At 55.7% G+C, this 21339-nt stretch overlaps 7 protein-coding genes across 7 annotated transcripts; 1 reads left to right on the top strand and 6 right to left on the bottom strand.

The window, feature by feature from the left end:
• Positions 1-308: 308 nt before the first annotated feature.
• Positions 309-6977, bottom strand: POSPLADRAFT_1044955 (hypothetical protein; the record flags this gene model as incomplete). Its single annotated transcript, XM_024478642.1, has 9 exons — positions 309-965; positions 1128-1351; positions 1403-1793; positions 1851-2037; positions 2088-2808; positions 3022-3073; positions 3231-3311; positions 5767-6893; positions 6944-6977. 9 exons carry the CDS (start codon positions 6975-6977, stop codon positions 309-311), a joined length of 3474 nt encoding a protein of 1157 aa, XP_024342424.1.
• Positions 6978-8114: 1137 nt separating this feature from the next.
• Positions 8115-9878, bottom strand: POSPLADRAFT_1167915 (hypothetical protein). Its single transcript, XM_024487987.1, has 7 exons — positions 9645-9878; positions 9438-9573; positions 9011-9379; positions 8823-8949; positions 8639-8762; positions 8559-8582; positions 8115-8333 (listed from the first exon to the last, which is right to left on the bottom strand). The coding sequence occupies exons 1-7, from the start codon at positions 9842-9844 to the stop codon at positions 8315-8317; spliced, it is 999 nt and encodes a 332-aa protein (XP_024342423.1). The 5' UTR covers positions 9845-9878; the 3' UTR covers positions 8115-8314.
• Positions 9879-10028: 150 nt separating this feature from the next.
• Positions 10029-11648, bottom strand: POSPLADRAFT_1039170 (hypothetical protein). Its single transcript, XM_024477500.1, has 5 exons — positions 11290-11648; positions 10757-11040; positions 10562-10707; positions 10378-10511; positions 10029-10316 (listed from the first exon to the last, which is right to left on the bottom strand). The coding sequence occupies exons 1-5, from the start codon at positions 11626-11628 to the stop codon at positions 10164-10166; spliced, it is 1056 nt and encodes a 351-aa protein (XP_024342422.1). The 5' UTR covers positions 11629-11648; the 3' UTR covers positions 10029-10163.
• Positions 11649-11879: 231 nt separating this feature from the next.
• POSPLADRAFT_1073602 (hypothetical protein) lies at positions 11880-12991 on the bottom strand (the record flags this gene model as incomplete). The annotated part of the gene is made up of 6 exons (XM_024482627.1): positions 11880-12019; positions 12075-12109; positions 12172-12342; positions 12399-12447; positions 12505-12594; positions 12701-12991. 6 exons carry the CDS (start codon positions 12989-12991, stop codon positions 11954-11956), a joined length of 702 nt encoding a protein of 233 aa, XP_024342421.1. The 3' UTR covers positions 11880-11953.
• A 402-nt stretch (positions 12992-13393) lies between these two features.
• Positions 13394-14645, top strand: POSPLADRAFT_1134157 (hypothetical protein; the record flags this gene model as incomplete). The annotated part of the gene is made up of 2 exons (XM_024484441.1): positions 13394-14201; positions 14257-14645. The coding sequence occupies 2 exons, from the start codon at positions 13394-13396 to the stop codon at positions 14643-14645; spliced, it is 1197 nt and encodes a 398-aa protein (XP_024342420.1).
• Positions 14646-15525: 880 nt separating this feature from the next.
• On the bottom strand, positions 15526-17109 carry POSPLADRAFT_1044950 (hypothetical protein; the record flags this gene model as incomplete). The annotated part of the gene is made up of 7 exons (XM_024478641.1): positions 15526-15703; positions 15757-16230; positions 16260-16338; positions 16463-16610; positions 16660-16751; positions 16773-16869; positions 16918-17109. 7 exons carry the CDS (start codon positions 17107-17109, stop codon positions 15526-15528), a joined length of 1260 nt encoding a protein of 419 aa, XP_024342419.1.
• A 1712-nt stretch (positions 17110-18821) lies between these two features.
• POSPLADRAFT_1135239 (hypothetical protein) lies at positions 18822-20802 on the bottom strand (the record flags this gene model as incomplete). The annotated part of the gene is made up of 7 exons (XM_024484562.1): positions 18822-18878; positions 18931-18954; positions 19040-19129; positions 19194-19488; positions 19546-19738; positions 19793-20657; positions 20710-20802. The coding sequence occupies 7 exons, from the start codon at positions 20800-20802 to the stop codon at positions 18822-18824; spliced, it is 1617 nt and encodes a 538-aa protein (XP_024342418.1).
• Between the last annotated feature and the right edge of the window lie 537 nt (positions 20803-21339).

Below are 21339 nucleotides of genomic sequence, written 5' to 3'. Positions count from 1 at the left end.
TTGCGAGTGGCGAAGGGAGAAGAAGAGACGATGTGTGGAAGCAACAGTTGAACTTATACGCGCTCGTCAGATCGCTAGGCGGAGAATCGATCGGTGAGTGTTGGGATCAGGAATTATTGCACATGCTCGATCGTTATGAAAACCACCAACGAGCGCTTGAGCACTGAACTACATTTGCCTGGCGATTGTTCTCGCAAAGCATCAATTGGACATTGATGTGCGCATAGCACAACCGCATGATAGTTAGCAAATAGTCATATACTGTACATCCATAAGCTTCATACACCTAACCCGCCGCGGCGGACGCTTCAGTATCCTCTGCGCAAGCGCTCATTTTCTACCCTCAGTCGTGTATTCTCTTCTCGCAACGCAGACATCTCGCCACGGAACTCGTCCACCACCGAACGCATCTCTGTCCGCAGTCCACGCCCCATACGTAACATGTCCAGATGCAGCCCGACGAGCTCCCCGTGGGTCTCCTGCCGGAAGTCGTACGTTGCGTCGCGCAGTAGCGACTGCAGCAGATTCGCCGCAGCGTGTGTGTTCGGCGAGCTCGGATGTGAGTTGGCGAGGTTGCGCAGTGGAGAGGGCACAGGGGTCCAAGACGGCCCACCATGTACTCTCCTCGGTGAGACCTGCATGGCCGTCTCTGGCACTACAAAATTGACATCCGCCGATTCCCGAACAGTATCCTTCCGATCCTGTCTCTCTCGGTGTTCGTTGACTTCATCATCATCCTCGCTCGCGAAGCCGACCCTCTTGCCCTCATCCTTGTCGGTTTCTCCTTCCTCCGCAACCTGGAGCTGGCCTGCCTTGATCCAGCGATCTACTTCCGGAGTGCCAAGCCCAAGCACACCCATGGCAGCCATCTTTCCCTTGCCTTTGCTCTTGCTCGCGGGCAATGGTGTGACTGGACCATCCAAGTCAACATCAGGCAAATCGGGACTGGGCGTAAGCGATCGGCGCTGGTCGTCTGTGCAGTTTAATGCCGCAGGGATGGGGGGAACCGGAGGAAAAGGAAAGACCGCCCGCGATGCAGACGAACCTCCTGTAGACGTCTTTGCTCCCCTACGAGCATCGCTTCCAGAAGAGCTGCTGCTTGCGCTGCTCCCCGACGCGGACCGTACCTTCGAGACAGCAGAAGCCGATGACGCCGTTGTCCGATTTGTTGACGTCGTGCGTGTGCGCATCTTGCCGGCTTCACGTGAAGTCGCTCGAGATGGATGTGAAACTGCTGAAATAGTATCCGGTGCATCCGCCTTGCGCGTCGGCTCGGGTACATCTTGCATAGGATTGATATTCTCTTTCGCAGTGTTTGTGGTTGGCAAACCGAGCAGATTCTCGACGCGCACTATGAGACGGTCAATTCAGTCTTTCAGCCCAACCAACGAGGAACACCTACCAGATATATTGAAGTCTTCTGATGCTCCAGGCACTGCTGCACCGCCACGAGGTAGGGTCGATCGGGGAGGTGAAAAAACCTTCTTGGCCACCCCGCCATTGCTGGCTTTCCTGGCATTTGGCGACTTCGCTGCCGCCGCCCTTGTCCGCATCACGTTAGGCGAGCCATAAGAAGACATTCGAGCCTTGACTGGTGTGCTCTTGAATGAGGAGACCCGCGTTGCGACAGGTGAGGTTACCTTGAGTTTCGCCGCCGGGGCCGCCTTAGGATCTGTAGAAGTGGAACTCGCCGCGCGACGTGTAGGATTCTTGTTCACGTCTTGTTGTACGAGGGGCTTGCTAGATGCCATTCCCGCTGTCTTGACGGTCGAATCTTCTGATTTCGACTTTTTCTAATGTTTATATATTAATATGAGACCCTGCTAGTAGACGCGCGAACATGTACTAACCTGTATGCTCATGGCGACGACTCTGCCGCCCTTCTCGCTAACAGTGATCGACCTCGGTGGCTTATCCAAGGCGCGCAAATCCTGGACCATCACTTTACCGTTCTCGGTGCCGGCATATAATGTTGCTCCTTCCGGAGAGAACACCAGGGCAGTCAGCGGTACATGGAGGGAGACTGTACGACAAATCCTTTGAATTGCGTCAGCAACTGCGTTGCAAATGTGATGTTGGCAACATACCCTTTCTCCTTGTCTAAATCAACCAGACAAATGGTACCGCCACTGCAAGCGACAGCTACGAGGGTCTTGCTGAAGGGACTACTTGCAATGGATACGACGTCTCCAAGGGCAGCCTTCTCCTTGCTCAAAGGGATGGTCTTGACTGCTCCAGAAGGCCGAGTAGTGTCACATACAAGCAGCTGCGCACCAGCCCCAACGAGAAGCCGTGTCCGCGAGTGTGCGTGGAACGAGCACGTCGAAATGGTAGCATTAGCAGAAATGCCTCGAAGCACGGTGTGGGACCCATGTGTTAGATTATGTACGTGGATGGCACTGGCAGATGTCGTTGCCAAAAGGCTAGCATCGTTTGAGAGCGCGAGCGAGGTGATGGTAGATTTGTGGGAGTCGAAAGTCTGTGCGATCTTCTTCGAGTGAATCTCCAAGATATGTACACGTTGTTCTCGGACAAAGAGAACATTCGTCCCACGATCCTTGCTCACGAGAGCACGAATAGGTCCTCTCGCCGCTTCTTCATCAGGAGAAGAGTATATGGGAGCTAATGAGGCATCTCCAAGGATGTACTTGAAGATTCCTGCCGCGTCGGAAACAAGGAGAGAGCTAGCATCGGAAGACCAAGCAATGCTCGTCGGAGAGGCATCCGTCGAGCAGCTGGCAGGTACCGAAGATGGTCCTCGCTTGAGGGTAGGTTGGTCTATGACCACAACGGCATCGCTCGTTGCGACTGCCAGCATCGGGGGAAAGGCAGCCAAAGGTATTGGAGCAGGTAGTTACACGAGGTTAAGAAAGCAGCCCGGTCGTCGTTATTGAGGTGAGCGAAAACGAACCACCGTCCGTGGCGCGACGCGTCGCGTCACAACACGGTCACGTGCAATACGTCCGGGCCACATCTTCGAGTCTACGGTATCCTATACACTGTACTAGTACTAATGCATACCTTTCAAAGCACAGTTGGCGAAGATATCCATCACAGGCTCGAATGCCCGAGCCTAGACAACAGCTTCAAGACGACATTCCAGTGCAAAAAGCATTTCCAATGCGAGTACTTAGATTTAGCTAAATAGTATCCAATAGTAAAGTAGATACAGCACGATAGAGCGAACGCGCGCCTTCCGCGGGCAGGTACGCACTCAGCGACTTACGCACTACCATGTCTACCGTCGCGGGCGGCAAGGTCGCCGCAGCGTCCCCAGCAAGCGAATACACCGCCTCCGCGGCTACCGCCATCTTCTCGTCGTCAACAAACGGCACGAAAGGCAGCACAGTTGTCACGCGGGAGAGAAGCGAAGGCTGGGAGCCACAAACCAGTGAATAAGAGACAGGCAGCGTAGTCCAAATTGACGGCGGCGTACCCCTAATTTATCAGAGACGCGAGGTCTCAAGAGTGCCATGAGGTCAACATACTCTTCGCGCGACATGGGCACCGAAGGGTCCTGTCGACTCTCTTGATGCTCGAAAACTAGCTCATGTCCAACGTTGGACGTTCCTAGCCAGATTACTTGAGAGACATCAACATGGCGCTGTCCTGCTTCAAAGGAGCATCGACCTGTACAATAAATTAATATCTAAGAGAGGTCTCCAGCAACATTGCGTACGCACCAAGCTCCCATGGCATGAGCAGAGAAGACAAGAACATTTTGTCTTCCACCTTTTCGATTTCCTACGACAGCATTCATTGTTCAGGGTGTGGCGGAGTAGTGCGTTGCAGCTACTTACGTCAAGAACAACGACACAGCGTTTGCCCTCGTTACTGATCAAAAACTCTGCGAGTGTACAAGTCGACGAGGCCTGAAACAAAATGAGTCGGAATCCTTTCTACTATCATGAGTCAGGTCTGTTACCTCGTAGGGGCTCATCGAATAGCTACGCCAAATGTCATGAGTGGATCGTAGTGTTGTCATATTCACAGTATGAGTAGGCACGTCGAGCAAAGAGCCAACTGTATGTTCCGGACGATCAACCAACCAAAGTTTATGGACAGGTGTTCAGACGTACATTTTCGAGCGAGAAGGCTCTTCCCATGACCACTCGGACCTGCATCCTGAAGTCAGACAATGTACCACCACACAACCCATGTGAGCTGACCGCAAAACAATACGACGATCGGTGCCATGGACGGCATGCTCAGCACGCGAAACAGCTGTTCCAGCGCACGGTCCTGTCCGATCAGGTCATATCGTACCCGGGCGAGCGGGCGGAAGAACGAGCGGTGAATGAGCGCAGAGGCGCGACGAGTCTGCGGGGCCGCAGCGCGCTTGACGTAGTACCTAGTCGCAGGGTCCAAGCTCTCCAGAAGCCTTGACGGCGACACGTTCTCACCAGGCTGCGATGTATCTGCACCGCGGCCGACACCGCCGTCCATCACAGCGGATGGATCCGCACCATGCGCAAGTAGGAGTTTCACCATATCGATGCGGTTATTGAGCTGCGTCGACGTGAGCGTGAACGCCAGAGCCGTCTGCGGCCCGACGGCGTCATTCGGCTGCGCCTCACCGCTCTCAAGCACCCGCCGCACCTCGCCGACATCATCACTCGCAAGTGCGAACATAAGCGTCGGGCGCGGCGTCGCTATTGCGTGGACATGAGCGGGCGAAGGCGGACTGAGGAAAGAGGACGTAGAGACAGCATGTGCGACATGAGCAAGGGAAGACGCAGGACGGCGGATGGTATCATCCTGCCAGTCGTTTTCGTCGTTTCCGACGTTGTCTTCGTCATCCTCGTAGAGAATACCAGGTTCCGAGAGACGACTGTCAGGCCGGGCATATGCGTCAATCTGTGAGAGCCTCCGAGAAGCCACACTCGAGAATCTTGAGCTACGGCGGCTGTTCCAGGAGAATGATGATGACGGTGGCCGCGAGATTGGGGCAGAGCGAGGAGCAGAGCCCAGATCAGGGACCGTGGTGTGCAAAGGAGCGACGTGAATGTTAGGCTTGCGGTCAATAAGTAGGGTATTCCGATGTGCTGGTATGTGATTGGAACTCGAGGACGATGGACGAGAAGAAAGTAACTGATTATGTGAAAGCGAGTATTCTGATGATACAGTGGGCGATGAGGGTGTCGAAAATGATGCGGGTGTGTATGCGGTCGTTCCAGTAGTGAGCGGAGGCGGAACGCTTGATGCAGATCCAAATGAAGAAGTTGCTGGAGTAGATGAAGAAGAGAAAGAAACATTGGGAGAGGTGAGAATCATAGAAAGGCGTAACGGTCTCAGACCTCCTCCTGAGATGCGCGCAGGCTTTTCCTCTGGCGAGAGCAACTGCAAATCCCTCAATTGGGACTCTTGCATTCTCTCGCCCGAAGGCGACCTGATTCCTGCCAAGGCCGGTGGCCGCGCACGAACGGTACCGGGCGTTTGAGCTTGCTTTGCTGCCAGCGACGTTGAGCGGTCCAGTGTGTCGGGGGGACGCTGAGGGGCGGTAGATGTCTGCCTCACTGAGGTTGATCGATCTAGCGTACTACGCCGCCACGCCAAAGGTACTTTCGACGATGCTCGGTTATCCCAGGACCGCTCTCTTGACTGGCTGACACTTCCACCCACAGAGCCCTCCGGCGAGTGCACATTTGAATTAATCTCATGGTCGACGCGTATCCCACGAGAGGAATGTGCTACTACCGTAGGAGACCGTCCTCGTGTCTCTTGTTCGCTTTCTTGGGAATTTGATGGAGATGGGGCGGTGAAGACAGGCGGCCGCGGAGGCTCATCGAACGGGGAGGGAAGTGCTGACAGTTCATCTGCCTCGTCGTCCAAATAGCCGTCGTACAACGCATTGACCGCTGGAGTCGCCATCACAGGACTTGCCGCCCAGGGTTCTGCTTCAACCGGGCTTGAAACGGCAACAGCCACTGTTAGCTGTTCTTGTGGGACCTCGCCTGCTACATCGAGCTGGTGGTCCGGTTCATCACTGACCGTCACTTGGGGCTCCGTGCGCGCAGGCTGCATCCTCGGAGAAAAAAACTCCACCTCAACCCGTGGCTCGATTCCAACCATCTGCGCCCGCGTAGCTGGCGAAGAAAATGGAGACGACAAAACGGAAAGCCGCGATTCAAGTCTAACACTCCGAGGTTGTGGGGGAGACGTCATGAACGTAGCTGGGACAGGGCCAATAGAACAACAGCTATCCGCATATCCAGAGTCGAATGAATCTCCGCGGTGAACCTCTGCCGAGATGCGCCTCTGCGGAAGGGTTAGAGGAGCCGAAGCCATTTCGATGGGCGACAGAAGCCCGGAGGTGCCGGAAGAAGCTGAAGCGTACGAGTCGCGGAACTGGGTGATAGTCACCTCACCATCGTCCGAGTATGCATCTTCGGACGGCACGATGGAACTCGAACGAGGTGTGTACGCATAGTCAAGCTCTGTGTCCGGAAGCATAGGCGAGCTAGAGACCGCAGAATTGACTAGAGTGGTAGATTCGGCATCTTCGTCTACGTTCTCGTCGATGGGTGCGGGCACATATTCCGCAGGAGCCAGCTCTGGCTCAGACACCACGACCTCAGGCGAGCTGACTACACTTGCCTCGGGTTCCTCGTCCACATCGTCGTTATCTTCTTCTTCTTCCTGATGTATGACGTCCCCCAATGCCATCAATAGACTCGATAGTCGCGGGGAGCGCGGCGGAGAACGGAATCGAACGAACTTCGTTGCCATGGCAGAGCGCGCGTTGGTAATAGGTGATTCTGGCGGAGACGGAAGACTACGCTCGCATGTTGACAGCAGACCGTCTTCGGTGCGCTGGACCTTGGCGGTGTGAAGGAAATTACAAGACTCTGCAAAGAGGCAGCGTCCTTGCGAATAAAAGGGACACGGACGTGCTATGCAAGGCGATAAGTAGTATCTACTTTAAACAAGACGGCAAACGCACTTTTCTGCTTCCATGGCGGGTCGGGCACGTTCATCATTCATTCATAGACACGACGCAAGCATGAGGCGCGTGCTGGATGGCTGCAATCCTGTTAATAAGAATCAAGCACACATAGCTAAATAGTTACCAAAGGAGCGTAGACCGTCACGAGCGACTGTCGGATAAGATGGCTAGGACACAAACGGCGTGCGCCTACGAGGAGAAGAGGAGAAAGGGGAATGCGTTGTCGACGGCAGAGGGGAGGTTGACATTTCGACGCGTTGCTCAGAGCCAATCAGCGACGGGCGGCGATCACACCCTTCGATCAGCCAAGACGTTTGTCGGGTCGGCGGTTGCCATGTCTAATTGCTGTACCTCTCAAGTTGCTTCCGCTACCTCCTGGACAGATAGACAACTTCTGGGAACGCCTACAGAAAATTTGGTTGATCACTGCATGCTCTCACTGTCGCGTCGAAACGCACCATAAGTCATAGTCAAGGCAGCATTCGACGATGGAGATATGGTCCCATGTGTCGGCAAGCACACCGACGACATGGTGATCAAGGCACGGACGAGCATACTAGTTTTCGGCCTTGAAGATGACCGACTGCCCGGTGTAAGCTACGATGCAGACTATAATAAACTCGTGCTACAGTCGTTATGGCCTCGAGATTGCCGACGGGAAGAATTGGTTCGTCCGGAGGATCGCTCGCTTGGGCGAAACTGCCACTGCAGTTATGCCAATGTCTGTGTGGGCTGAGATGGGAGCAAGGAGGAAAGGAGCTCTTTGACAGGATTGTACGCTCCTCTACTTAAATACTACGCTGCAGGGCGATCGAGATTCGAAATGGACGATCCTATGCAGAAAAGGAAGGTATATTGCCGAAGAAGGAAATACTAGTCGTGTTTCTGTCACGCGGAAGCGCGTCATTATGCCAAATGGCCCTCTTCACAGTGCAGGGTCAAACTCTTCCGGCCGATGTTTGCCTCCAACTTCTTCGCGGTGCCTCGCCTCAACATATCACGTGCACGCTTGCATACAGACCTACGTTGAATCGGCGTAAGGTCGCGCATAGCGACGCACCAAAAGAGCCGTGTTACAGCGACAGTGAGTCCTGTACAACTGCTACAAATGCCCAAATAAGACGTTGTGAATGGGCGCCGCAGGCTCTTACAGCCATTTATGAAAAAGTTAACGATACATGGTGTTAATGCATTTGACTTTGACTTCTCTACAATCGAGCACAGCACACTGTACACCTTTCCTACAAGCACCATTGTCCAAACCGTCCCACGGACGCGCCGGCGTCGACTTCGGCCACCCACAGAGCCCGAAAGTCACATGAAGGCTGGACATGCAACGGCGACGACGTCCCTCGGTCCGCTCGCAGATCACAGCTCGGTGCCCAACCTAAAATGCGCCAAGCGCGCAAAATGCAGCCAGTCAATTACACCGTCATAACATCAGCGGTACAGGTAGGGTATCGAGACCGCCGTCACGAGCGCGAGCACTGCGAATGCCACGGCGAAGTACTGGTATCGCGCCCCCGTCTTTATGGGGGCAGTGTGCTTTGCGCGCGAAATAGACGGCGATGGGGACGCGCGGGGCGCTCTGTATTCGACAAGCTGTACGTACCCAATAGATTTGAGGCCATGTACACTACGACATCGTCAGCGCGATGTTCAACGAATGAGTGCGATGACAGAACGGCTTACTAGTATCCTTGGATGTTTCGCTGTGTCTCCTCTTCCATACCGAGAGGAACGCCATCCAGCTTCCACGTCACCTTCGTCGAGTCCGAGCCTTGCTCGAGCGTCGTCGTGAGCGTCGCAACGTGTCCTATCACCGACCGCCAATGCATTCAGCGCACGCCCAAGCACAGCGTTGCAGGACACGCACCACTCGGCCATTGTGGGCTCTGCAGCGCCCAACTCTGCACGACCTCCTTTGCCGGCACCAGCGAGATGTACTTGCCCTGCACGCCGCCGCCGAACAAGCTGTACTCCGTATCCGGCTTCGCCGCCGACTGCCCCGCGCCGTCAGCCCCATCCCGCTCCCGCGCGCGACCCAAAAACAGCGGCACGCACCTTCGCCGGCGCGCGCGTCCACGCCGGTATCCGCTGCTCGTTCGTCAGCAGGTCAAACAGGTCGTCCGCCGCCGCCATGAACGTCGCGTCCACCGTGACCGTCGCCGTGTTCACCGCCGCGGCCGGCTTCTTCGGCGCGGGCTTCGGCGCGCTCGCCTTCGGTGCGCCGCTGTTGCTGGCCGCGGCGGGCGCAGGCGAGCCCTGGCGGCTCGGGTCCGCGCTCACCGTCAGGTCCTTCCCGTGCGTCTCGACGATCGCCGCCGGGAACTCGGCAAACTTGGTCTCGAGCGCGGTCGGCAGGCGCGCCTTCGCGAGGGCAAAGAGCGTGTCGACCGCAGGCGAGCGAGCGGTCGTGAGCGTCCACTCATACTGTTTCGGTGAGCTGTAAGCCTGAAGACCGCATTGCATGAATGTTGAGGAGACGTACTGCGTACTCCGAGAGGCCATCGAGCGTGATCTCGTGGGAGACCTCAGGGACGGTTAGCTTGCCCTCAACCGCCGTCCCGTCCGACGCCGTGCCCGCCCAGTTCAGCACGACCTTGCAGTCATAGATCGTGATCAGCCTGCGCGCCACCCACTCAGCCCACAGCCCACACACCCACAACGAAGAGAATGAGACAAATGAAACACGTACTTGGACTTGCGCTGCCCCAGCTCGACGTCCCCATCGAATTCCACGACCTGCGAGACTGTGACGACCTCATCGCCCTCGCCTTTGACAGAGATTGTTGCGAGCTCGCGCTCGAACCACGACCTCGCCCACGGCGTGACCGTCTTGTTCTTCCAGTGCCAGTTGGCCGTGCTTGGCGCCATGCTTGGGGGAATCGCCGCCATTGTATAAAGTCTAGTGAGGTGAAACCAGGAGGACTTTAGCGTCTACGAGGTACAAATGAGGATCTACTGCATGCATCTTATAGCGAGCCCGTCAGCGGCGGTAACCGCCTCCCGAACCTTCCAGGGCGTTCCCCGCGTCATGCACGGGCGCCTTCGATCGCGCACTAGGGAGGCGCCCTCCAGATTTTATGGCTTCGTTGCTGTTGACCATATGACTACATGTACTCTGGGAGTGCTCTACTCGAAGATCGCTATTATACAATGTGTAAATCCTACTCAAGTCTACTTGTCCTCCGCGTGTTCTCAACAATGAGCACACTCACTGCTGCTCTCCATTGCCGTTGCCGTTCCCATTGCTCTTCTTCTTGACAATCACATACTGGTCTGCAGTCTCCGGCGCCGCCACCGCCTCGATGTCTCCGCCAACCTGGCCCTCATGCTCGGGCTGCTTCTGCTTGCGCTGCGCACGAATCTGTAGCCATTCGCAGTCAATACCACCGGCATGACTAGTCGCGAAATTCAAGGATACGTACCATGTTCAAGTCGTGGCTGACAAGCCCGTGCCCACCAACAGGACCCCAGTAACTAGTCGCAGCGAGCGAGCTGATGATGCACATCCCGACGAGGATCGACAGGTAGAAACGGTATTGAGAGTACCATGTAGGTGCTGTGACACACTGTCAGCAAATACGCCCATCGAGTGGTTGACGTACGTACTCCACCCGGCACCGGTAGCCTTCAAATCTGCCCACCATAGTCCAGTGAACCCGACCCATTGTGCGATGAGTGCTTCGACTGGCTGCAGTGCGAGAGTCGACCAGCCAAGCACGACGGGCGCTGCGCCGAGCGCGAGGCGAAGGTACCTGTGCACCGTTCAACATATAGATTCGGAACGAGGACCTGAAAACATACCCCTTATGCCCGCCATAGCCCGCGAACTCGAAACCCCAGTGCAGTGCGCCGAGGAAAGACAGCATAACCGCGCCGTATTCCATCTGGAAGGTCAGTGCATGGTCGAGCATAGTGATCGCGACGCCAGGGTCCATATTCGGCGTCAACCCCGCAGCCGCAATACCCGCCTGGCGAGCAAGGTAGATCGTCGCGCCCGTGGCGCCGAGATACGGGAGGCCTCCGGCGAGGCCAAAGACGATGTAAGGCGTGGGAACTGAGCTTGCGACGGCATTGGTCACTCCAAGCTACATGTTGAACCGCATATCAGCGCGCCGTACTAGTCAACTGCTATGAGGATCCCTAATTATTGGCAGGCCAGATCTGCGGTTCCTGAGGAACGACCTTCATGTGATTGGCTTCCCGCCTGCCCACAAATATCCTGCTTTGGCTCTGGCATTTCTTGCACAATCGGGGATCCTCTACTATAAAACGCTCACCCAGGCGCATCCATGCTGCGTCTGGGTGCTCGTCTTGGCGATGGAAGGGCTACGTACGAATGTCTGGTTTGTTGACGCGACGGCGTCCTGAAAGACGTTTCCTCCCGCAATCGCCTTTGCGAGGTCGGTGGTGGAGTTGCCGACCTCCTCCTTAATGTTCTGCGCGGCCTGCTTCGCGGTCTGGGAGCCTGGCCTGCCGGAGACATGGCTTGCGGCGCCGCGCGTGAGGATCTGCCCCCGGGGTAACTGCGAAGGCGAAGCAACGAGCAGCCTTGGGAACACGGGATGTTGAGGAGCCTTTAGTTGAGACGAGAGACAAGGGGCGTGGGAGGAGGTAGACAGAGGTCGCCGAAGGAAGACGGGGGTGCGGCGAAGGGCGGGAGAGAGTCGGAACATGTTGCGCAATTGGGTCGTGTCTGTCGTGGAGGAAGAGAAAGCGAGAATAGCGAGACAGGCGGCCGTGAGGGAGAGTTATAACGGGACCCGGACATGCCACCGTGCTCCTTCACGAACTTGACTTGACGTCATCGACGTCACTTGCCATCTCTGCACTAGCGCGCGTCGCCCGCTGCTACAAGTCCTTATTCTTACTGTAACTATAAATCGCCAGTTATGCTAAGGGGTTATACCCAGTATTCACCAGCCTTGAGAGGAGGAATCATGCAATTAAGAGCAAACGACGAGCAGAACAAACATTACGATATTGCAAGTGCACATGCACTTAATGCGTCTCTACATCCTCGGGTAGATATGCTTTTCGCTTGTACCTCGCCTGGTCCCTCAGCCACTGGAGGACCGATCGTCAGCGCTGCTGCCACCACAATGCCAGGCGGCCGGCCTACCTGTCTATAGTCGTGCAACGAGCCGATCTTCTCGCCTATTCAGACAGAAGGCATGAGCACCACGGCGTACTCGAACTACACCCTCAGCGAGGCTCACCGTAAAAGTCCGGCACAGGGTTGGTCGCGCTCTGCGCCGTGGGGTCAACGCGGTTCTTCACGATGTGCTGGTGGAACTCGCGGTCGCGCGCCTCGATGAGCGACATTGTCCGCCGATGCGTCATGCGCCAGATCATCGAGCCGACAATGGGACCGATGAGGTACCCCAGGCCTGGTGCGGCTCACGTTACTCCCTGTTGAGTCTCAGTAGAACTGCCCTGCACGCACCTGCACACGCAAGGGTTGAGAAGCCATAGACGATCATCGGGTCGACGTTCTGTCATGCAATAGCGTAAACTTCGGCACACGCTCTGCCAGCAGGAAAACAGCGCACAAAAATGGGCTTCGTTGGGTCCATCTCGAGGTTCCCAAAGTACGCTACACCCCCGGCGAAACCGCCGATCGTGAACGGTATCGTCATTGCCTAGACACACAAATCACCGCCAATACGTCAATACGCCAACACGGACGCAAGCAAAGCAACGGGATAGTCAGTACAGCGATACATATGCAATACACCCGCAGCGCACCGTCTCCCATCTTCGCTTCTTCTTGCGGATGGTAAGGTAGTCCGCCCATGGCAGCGTCTGCTTCTCGAGCTCCGTTACTTTCCCCGAGCCATGCACTGCCGGTGCAGGTGCAGCCGCAGACGCAGTGGCTTTAGCGGCGTGCTTCGCCGGGTTTGCCTTCGTCGACTTGCCACGGACAGAAATTTGCACTCGGAAGGTAAGTGAGCGTCCTGTGAGTGAGCATGATTGCAGAGGCGCAGTTCGGTGCAGCGATATTGGCCGCAGAGGGCGTACGACGTGAAGATGCGACATGGCCGCAGATAATGTACGCCGCGCAAGAGTTGTGTGACCACAGATGTGTACCAGGCTCTGACGTGTATCCCGACGCCGCACGGATTTCTTTCCAAACGCGGAGGCCGATTCTCACGATGCATGCGTCTCTCCTGCCAGTTGCAATTTTCACCCCACGAAAATTGATTGGCGCGCCGACGAAGGGCCATCACTATTTCCCCAAGATTTGATCCGTCTCGGAGTCCGTTGGTAACACAGCAATCTATTTATCAAACAGATACCATGGCGAGTTGTCCCCATCATCTCTCTTAACTGTGAACCGTCCTTCGTACGACAGCAGTCTAGCAGCTGGCAGAGGTACAGTATATGACTATGCGAACAACGCGATCCATACTCACCGCCTTGCAGCAGCGGTGACACACGATGCCCACGCTCCCGCCCGAGCTCTTTGACGAGGCGATTGACCACCTTTGGGACGATCCCACGACCCTCCGCGCGTGCAGCCTCACCTGCCGCGCCTTCGTCCCCACCGCGCGCCTCCACATCTTTCGTACCATCCGTATCCAGGGTGCCGGGCACTGCGACCGCTTCCGCGCCCTACTTGCGACGGCGCCTGGCATCGCCTGTTGCGTCCGCCGCTTGACCATCTGCGCGGCGTACAAAGGTGTCGACGCAGAGGGCCGTGCCCTCGAGGACGATGCCTGGGTGAACACCATTGCCGCAGTCCTCCCCCAACTCACGCGTATCACCACACTGGGCATCGCACGCGTGCGGTGGAACGCCCTTCTGGCCGAGACACAGTGCGCATTCGCTGAGCTCTTCCGCCAGATTCAGACCCTGTTCCTCTTCGAGGTACGCTTCTTGGCGTCCGGGGACGTGTTGGACTTCCTGTCGGCATTCCCGGTGCTCAGTGAGTTGTATTTCCACGGCGTCTCATGGGAAAACGAATCCCCAGCGCCCTTGCCGCTTGCGATTCAGCATCCCGGGTATATGGAGGCGAGGAAGGAGCAGGAGCGCATGCAGCTATCGTACCTCTTCCTGGATCCCAAGTCATCCCCCACGCTAGTTACCGAATGGTTGCTCAGGCACCCTTCGGAGCAGCATCTGCGTTCAATTCAGTTGTGCTGGCGTGAAATCGACAATATGAAAGGCGTCGGCGACCTCTTGCATGCGAGCGGCGCCTCCCTCGAGCGCCTGTCAATCGAGTTCCCGGCTGGCGTGCCAGAGGAGGGTAAGTGTGTGTTCATTCAGCTCACGAGGTAAAGGTTGAATAGAAACATCTTTAGCTGTCCTGCAAAACCAGATAAGCCTGGTACACAACACCGGCCTCCGATCGGTGCATTTCGGGGGCCTCAAAGTCGCAGTCGCACGCACCTTCCTTTCGAACCATCTCTTCCCTTGGGTCACCGCGATGATCTCGCAAATCCGCTCTACGCATCTACAAGAAATCATTTTTGAATTGGAGTTAAACACTGTTCGCGATCTTCTCAGCCTCGACTGGGCGCGCATAGATCGTGACCTGTCGCGGGAGGAGTTCAAAGGTCTTACCGTCATCTTCTACGTCAGCTGCAACGACACTATTATCGGGAAAGCAGTCAAAGATGTGCAGAAAGGTATCTCGGATTGCCTGCCTGGATTTCGCGAACGGGGAACGCTGTGCGTCTCGTGCATTTGACGTCGAAATCTTGTAGGCGTTGTCTTGGTTGGAGGCGCGAGAACTTCTGGCAAGCCTGCTCGCATATTCACCGCTGTTCTGATTGATGCTTGATATACGTAATTTATCAGTGTCTGCTTGGGTCTGTACTGTCTAGTGTAATTAGATTTCTTACTGTCTGGGGTTTACTTAGGGGATCATGTATGTATAGAGGATAAACTATGGGAATGCTCGAGGTGCATACCTAGCGGAGCTCATACTCGTTGGTGCTCATGAGCACCCCGAGTCCGTCCGTTCCCCTCGCGTGGACCTGCACCGCTTGATCTCAGAAGTGCGTACCTGCTTCATTTCATCAACCAAGAACACGGTGAGAGGTTCTTCAGCTTGCTGGTCGGAGAGTTGAGAATTGCGGACGAGGGTGAGGATAGCAAGGAGCAAGGAGCATCGACAAATCGACCCACGTCCAAGTCTTGTGTGGCTACTGACGGATGTGACGTCATACAACGAGGTGTCGCGCCGGATCGGGGAATAACGCCCATGCTACACAAGCCACGAACATTACGCGAATTCACCACTGTGAACGTCATGGCATTGCAGTAAGTAGGAGGAATTACTGCAGTGTTCGGCAGCACGCCAGTTGCGACATAGCAATGGTGGTTTCATTTTTTATATTTACTCTCGACACGACGCACTATATGCTACATTATCGCACAGCCCGAGACACTTACATACGCTATAAGTACGACTATGGCAATGACGCTACGATACGAGGTCGGCAAGGAGGAAGAGGAGGAAGGGGAGGGGGAATGAGGGGAGTGGTTGACATTGAAGGAACGTAACGAAAATAACGATATTCTATTAACAGCAAATGCGGTACGACTCTCTTACGCGGGGGCACAGGCTACCGACGATGCAGCGAGCGCCACAAGCCCTTGCGCGGCGCAGGCACACCACCACTATTACTATCTGCGGTCGACGATACAACCTCGGACGTAGACGCAAGCCGACGGTCAGCGGACTTTTCGTCAACCGTCGCCGCCGACGCGACGTTGAGCGGCACCCGCGAATGTGGCGGCTGGCTGTGAGACCCCATCAAGTACCTGTGTACGTCTGCACACGCGAAGGGACATACCTGCTCGACTTCTTCCGCTTCGGCGCGAGCCGCTGTAGAAGATGTGCGGTGTGCGGATGGGTCTCAGCGTCCGCCGCCTCTTTAGTTCGTGTCGGCACCGGCGAGAGCGCCAGTCGTGGCGGCGAGAATTGCCACGATCTGCGGCGCGAGGCCGATTGCTCTGCCGGCTGCTCCGCTGCCTCGTTGGCATTGCGAAGCGCACGGCGGCTGGGTTCCGTGGTGGGGGGCGCGGAAGCAGCCTCCCGCTCTGGCGAAGTAGACCGCGGGGACCGCTGCGCTTGGCTCGCCGCCTGTGGGTTCCGGCGCGCGAGCTGGACTTGTCGGACGTAGTCCACAGCATGCGGCGAGCCGGGCGTGGGGAAAAAATATGGCGCCGCGTACGGGTCGGTGCGCTTCTGCGGAGGCGGCACGCTAGACTGCTTGCGCGGTAGGAAGAGGTTTTTGACTGTGCGACACACGTTCTCAGAGTTCGTCCTGTACAGTGTCGACAAAGAAAGACTCACGCTCGTGTGGCGCACTTGACATCCTGCTCACGACGGGACGGAGTGGTTCGGGCACAGCTGAGCTGGACGACGGTTGTTGCTGCTGGAGAGCGGAGGTACTTGGTAGGGAGGGAGTGGCGGAAGAAGCGGAATGGACGACAAGACTTTGTGTGCGCGTGGGTCGTTTGTGCTGATCCAGAGCTGTTGTGAAGCGCTTGACGCACGGTGCCAGAAGAGACTTGCGGGCATGATCATGTCCTGGAAGGTGGTGGCCTTCCGCCGCAGGTGTCGGAGGGCTCGCCATGACGACCTTTGCGGGCTGAAGTACTTCAGGTTGAAGTCGTTCGACTTGATGCACATCTTTGGAGCTCGCTGTAGGCTGGGAGGATGCCTCAGTGGCAACTGCAGGGACCGGACGGACATCCTGAAACGAGGGTGTCGACGGGACTGACGAAGCCGACTCTCGCTTAGAAGTTGACACCGACTTGGACCCTGACGGTGTGGATGAGACGTCTGTGCATGGTTGTGGCTGACAGTTGAGCGCGAGCGCATGTTCGTCGCCCTGGTCGGGCCGAAGAAGAGGCATGAGGGCGATGGGAACTGCACGGTCCACGAGGCCCGAGAACACACTCTGTAAAAAAGGGTTAGAGGGAACGGTCGAAATGGCGCCAGCACTCACAAGGGCGAGGCCGACGAGAGCCAGCATGGCCGATGCGAACACTACGACGATGCATTTGAGTCCTGCATGCACGAGGTCCATGCCAACACCGGTGTTCCAGTGCAGCCACGCGAACAGAGGCTGTCGCTCAACCAGGCGGCAAAGAACAACGTTGGTGCGAGACTCGGTCGCAGCCCACTCAAAAACGCTCATAGCCACAAACACGCGACGAGGACCTCAGGAAAGCAAGGGTGGCGAAGGCGAGGAAGAGGCATTGAAGGGGGGCGGTCCGCAAAACCGAAAGGCAAATACTGTTATTATGTATCACTCATGAGCCCATCGATGCAAGTGGACGAAAACATTTGCCGCGTTGGGATGGATGCCAGCCCGTTACGTGGGCTCCATGATTTTCACATGATTCTCGCCCCTCTTCCTCCGCTCACTCAGCGCCCATGACACATCACTGCGGCTTGCCTTTTTAGGCCATTTCCCGCCTTCCGGCGCCCCAGTTCCTACTTATATTTCTTCATCCCACGGCGTCTACCCGGCGGAATAACCGCGACATTACAAATCTACAAGAAGCGAGACAGGAGCAGGCTGGACAATGCCCATAGGGGTATCTTTCCAGCCTAACGTATGCCAAGGGACTTACATGAGCATGCGTATAGGCATGGATTCCACAGCATTTCATACGCAACGAAAAAGTGCATCTTTTTAGTGTCGCGGCTGACAGCAAACGCATCTCGATGGGCTGCTCGTCCTTTGCATCTCCGGCCTAGGGCATTTGTCAGCAGCAGCCCCTATTCCCCCGCCCTTGCGAATCTGGCGCATGACAAATCCCGCGCGGATTGCTTGTTCAGTCGGTTCTGTTGCCCGCTGCCTTCCTGCTTTAGGCGCATCGGGTGTCGGGCCCATCCCACCTGCCGCGTCCGATGCGCGCGCACTCGCTCCCGAGCGAGACCGAGCACAACCGATATAGGCATGAGTCGCACTATACTGGTAGTGTATAATATAACCTAAGATAAAGCGTACCATACCTGGCCACACAGAGACAGCTGTGGCCTGAAGGATACGTACTAGGCATATCAAACGCCACCACTGACTGTCGACTCCTGGATCAAAGCTTAAGATTGAAGGTGGACGCTCGACAGTTTTTCTGTCTGTCTGCGCCTTCTTCGGCGCAAGTTTGACATTGCGGGTGCGCTTGACATCCGCACCTTTTTTGCCGAAGTACCGCTCGGCCACAAAAAGCCCCGGTACAGTGAGCCGACAATTCAGCTCAGGCGGGCGTGATGGTCGAGCTCTGGAGGTTCTCTACGAAGGTGTCAGTCATCCCCCTGCACAGTTGGCCGACAAGTCGACAGCTTTTCATAAGTTGAGGCTCCGATGCTTCATGGCAATCGTAATTATCTGAGGGATGCCGTGACGGTGAGATGGCGGTCGTGTGAACACGCAGAAGGAGACGTACGTTGTGGGATTCGTCGCCACGAGCACGCTCGGCACTATATAGGAATAGGTCCTGGATGGACGGCGTGAGGCTCTTAGACAAATTCTGAGTGCTGTTGCAATACACTCTGATGCACGAGGTCATTGCTCCTGGAATTATTCCTATCAGTGAGACAAACTGCCACTCGCCGCTCTCGCCTCCACGGTTGATAATGCATATAACATCCCACCAGTAACCGATGAAAGACTACATGACATACCAAGACGTGGATTGTTCGGGCCGAGGTGGCGTCTCATAAAGGCTACTCGACCCCTCGAAATTGCGTATTCACGATGTAGTAAGATTCACGTCCGCGATTGCCCGTTCTGAAGATCTGGTCGAGCGAGTGTGCTCATAGGAGTCTTGTATAACGCCGTCTAGAATCGCGAACGACACTCATTCCCAGCGCAGCATTCAGGTTGCAATAATATGTACATGTTTACAGTTTGACGAAAGAAGTGTCCATTCCGTGCGAGAAGTCCCAAATGCAGATCCGCTGGTATCTATTATCAACCGACAGATATAAACGAGCAATGCACGATACTCACCTGGTCCTCCCCGCATGATACAACCTAGCAGAGCAACGGAGTTTCAGCAAGCCATGGTATGTTGTGCTGTAAGAGCACGAAGGTGTATAGGGAACAGCCCCGGACTCACCTTGGCACGATCGAATCCCACGCAGAATATTCTGCCATTATGCCCTCCCGCGAGATCTGCGACAAGCGCGCCTGTCTTCCGGTTCCATACCTGCGAACCGGTGTAATGGCCGTCAAGCATAGCACATCGCATTGGCAGGACCGATGGACCTCACCTTCACGGTATAGTCGTAACTCCCACTTACGACGAACTCTGCGCTGAGTGCGACGCTCCGCACCAAGTCTTCGTGTGCGCGGGGCCAGCCCGGTGAGCGCACGTTCTCAGCTGCAGTGGCAACCCGTGTGGTATTCCCGCACGTCTCACAGACGGTCTCGTTGGCAGTGTCGAGAGTACGTATAAAGTCTGGCGCGGTGGACCACCCTTTGGACGTGGTGATGTCGAGCAGCCTAAGGTGTTTATCTGATGAGCCAGATAGGATCACTGGTGGTCGGAAGTCAATCGCTGCGATACTAAGGATGATGGTATATCAGAAGAATGAGCGTACGTGAACGCGACGAGAGACGTACCCTCGGCCATGATGATTCTCAAATGTGCGCAAGAGAGTGCCGGTCTCTGCGTCCCACAGCCGAATGGATCGGTCGCCTGAAGCAGATACAATGTGAGTCGCTGACATAGCGACGGCATTTACAGCCGCGCGATGACAGTACAAAACATGATGAGGAGTAAAATCTGGCATCAGATACGTTCTGACAGTCCTATCTACAAGTCCATTAGTATTCAGACCGTCATTCATGTAAACCATCTAACAATCACCTTTCGAGCATGAGGCTAGCCTTCTGCCATCGTATCGTACACACAATACGCTGTCACGATGATCACGGATCGATTTGATGCGCGTGTTACTCTTGAGATCCCATGCTGTGACTTGCCAATCACTGCCTCCGCTAACGAGGATGCCGTCGTGGACGCATATACTGAGCACACTGCTCTCATGTGCATCAGCAATGACGCGGGTCACGGCTCCCGTAACAAGGTCCCATTCTCTAATCGAGCGATCCTTCGAGCCCGTGAATAAGACCTGGACACCGGTCTCCGGATAGGTGTATAGTTGCAAGCAGTAGATCGCGTTGGTATGTGAGTTCAATGCGTTAGAGGTCTGCAGATTGTAAAGCCTATACGACCCGGAGAGTATACGATTGTGGATCTTTGTATGCGTCTGATGAAGCAGTTTGTAGTCCGGTCCGGATGGGGAGGTAGATCGTTGCGGCAGTAGAGAGGCAGAGGCGGAGTTACGGCGGGTACTCTCTCTGTCTCTGCGCCTAGGGATCACAACTTCAGGCCCTCGGGTGGACGTGAGTGAAGCTGAAGCTGGATCGACCAGCATGGACGAGAATCCCGAGTCATCCAAAAGCATGTCTTGCACTGCTAACTCGGAATCCTCTTCATCGCCCATGCCTTCGTCGTCGGAATCCTCAGCATCATCTAGGTCAGAGACATAGCCTCGATCACGAGGTACAGGCGGGTTCCGCCATTCCCACCGCTGTTCTGTACATAGCACTCGCCAGAGCGATTGGTCATCGGCGAGCATCCGCCACCTTCGGCTCACCAAGGCGCATGTGAGCAGAGCCTCGAAGGGCAGGTATGAGAGTACCTGAAGCGCCATTTCATCCGGTAATAGCTATGCAGCAAGATTACAGCAACTGTTCGCGTTTCCGAAGAGAGCGACGTACCCCGAGAACATCGAACTGCAGTAGAGGGGCGATCCTTCGCTGCACAGCGGCGAGACGTGACCTCGGCAGAGAGGCCAGAAGGGCAAGTACCATTTCTGAATATCGCGTATGAGCACCCATATGAACGAACGCTCCAAGTGTCTACAACCTTCTCTATCCTCATCGGTCCCAGAACCGCAGGCTTGCCGTTTCTGTTCCACGGAGCGATTCAGGTAGTACCCCTCTCCAAACTGAGTATTTCCCGCAGCTTTGAACATGTTCGTCTCGGAGTATAAAGCTTGGACTGTTAAGTTGTTAGAAGAGACGGGTGATGGCAATGAAGAGAGAAACGGGAGAGTGTCGCCACCAAGTCCCGTATGATTTAGCGCGTTGCATCGGCTGTTTCCGATCTCAATTTGATCGGGCAAGGCAATCATAATCATCCTTCTTCGCACCTCTCTCGTACGCCCAGGAACCAGTCTTCAACAAACATACTCGCGAGCGTCACATTCTCTCTATCAGCCAGTTCCATTCTTCAATGAAGAATGGCGGCTGCGTCTTGTTCGCTCTGCTGTACAACTTGCCTGTTGGATGGACCAACTTTACTTGATCCTTCGTCTAACTCTCTTGAACAACGTTGCAACTCCCTGC

The sequence above is a fragment of the Postia placenta genome (genome assembly GCF_002117355.1).
Source record: "Postia placenta MAD-698-R-SB12 unplaced genomic scaffold POSPLAscaffold_3, whole genome shotgun sequence".
In the NCBI taxonomy this organism is placed as follows: domain Eukaryota; kingdom Fungi; phylum Basidiomycota; class Agaricomycetes; order Polyporales; family Adustoporiaceae; genus Rhodonia; species Rhodonia placenta.
This window is presented reverse-complemented; position numbering and strand designations above follow the sequence as displayed.

Excerpts from the sequence above, each read along its gene's own strand:
- POSPLADRAFT_1167915 (XM_024487987.1), bottom strand. The coding sequence starts at position 9,844 with ATGGCGGCGATTCCCCCAAGCATGGCGCCAAGCACGGCCAACTGGCAC. Across the intron at positions 9,574-9,644 it reads CTGGGGCAGCGCAAGTCCAA|GCTGATCACGATCTATGACT; the intron begins GTACGTGTTTCA and ends GGTGGCGCGCAG. Across the intron at positions 9,380-9,437 it reads ATGGCCTCTCGGAGTACGCA|TATGAGTGGACGCTCACGAC; the intron begins GTACGTCTCCTC and ends TCACCGAAACAG.
- POSPLADRAFT_1039170 (XM_024477500.1), bottom strand. The coding sequence starts at position 11,628 with ATGTTCCGACTCTCTCCCGCCCTTCGCCGCACCCCCGTCTTCCTTCGG. Across the intron at positions 10,708-10,756 it reads GGCTATGGCGGGCATAAGGG|GTACCTTCGCCTCGCGCTCG; the intron begins GTATGTTTTCAG and ends AACGGTGCACAG. Across the intron at positions 10,512-10,561 it reads GGCTACCGGTGCCGGGTGGA|CACCTACATGGTACTCTCAA; the intron begins GTACGTACGTCA and ends AGTGTGTCACAG.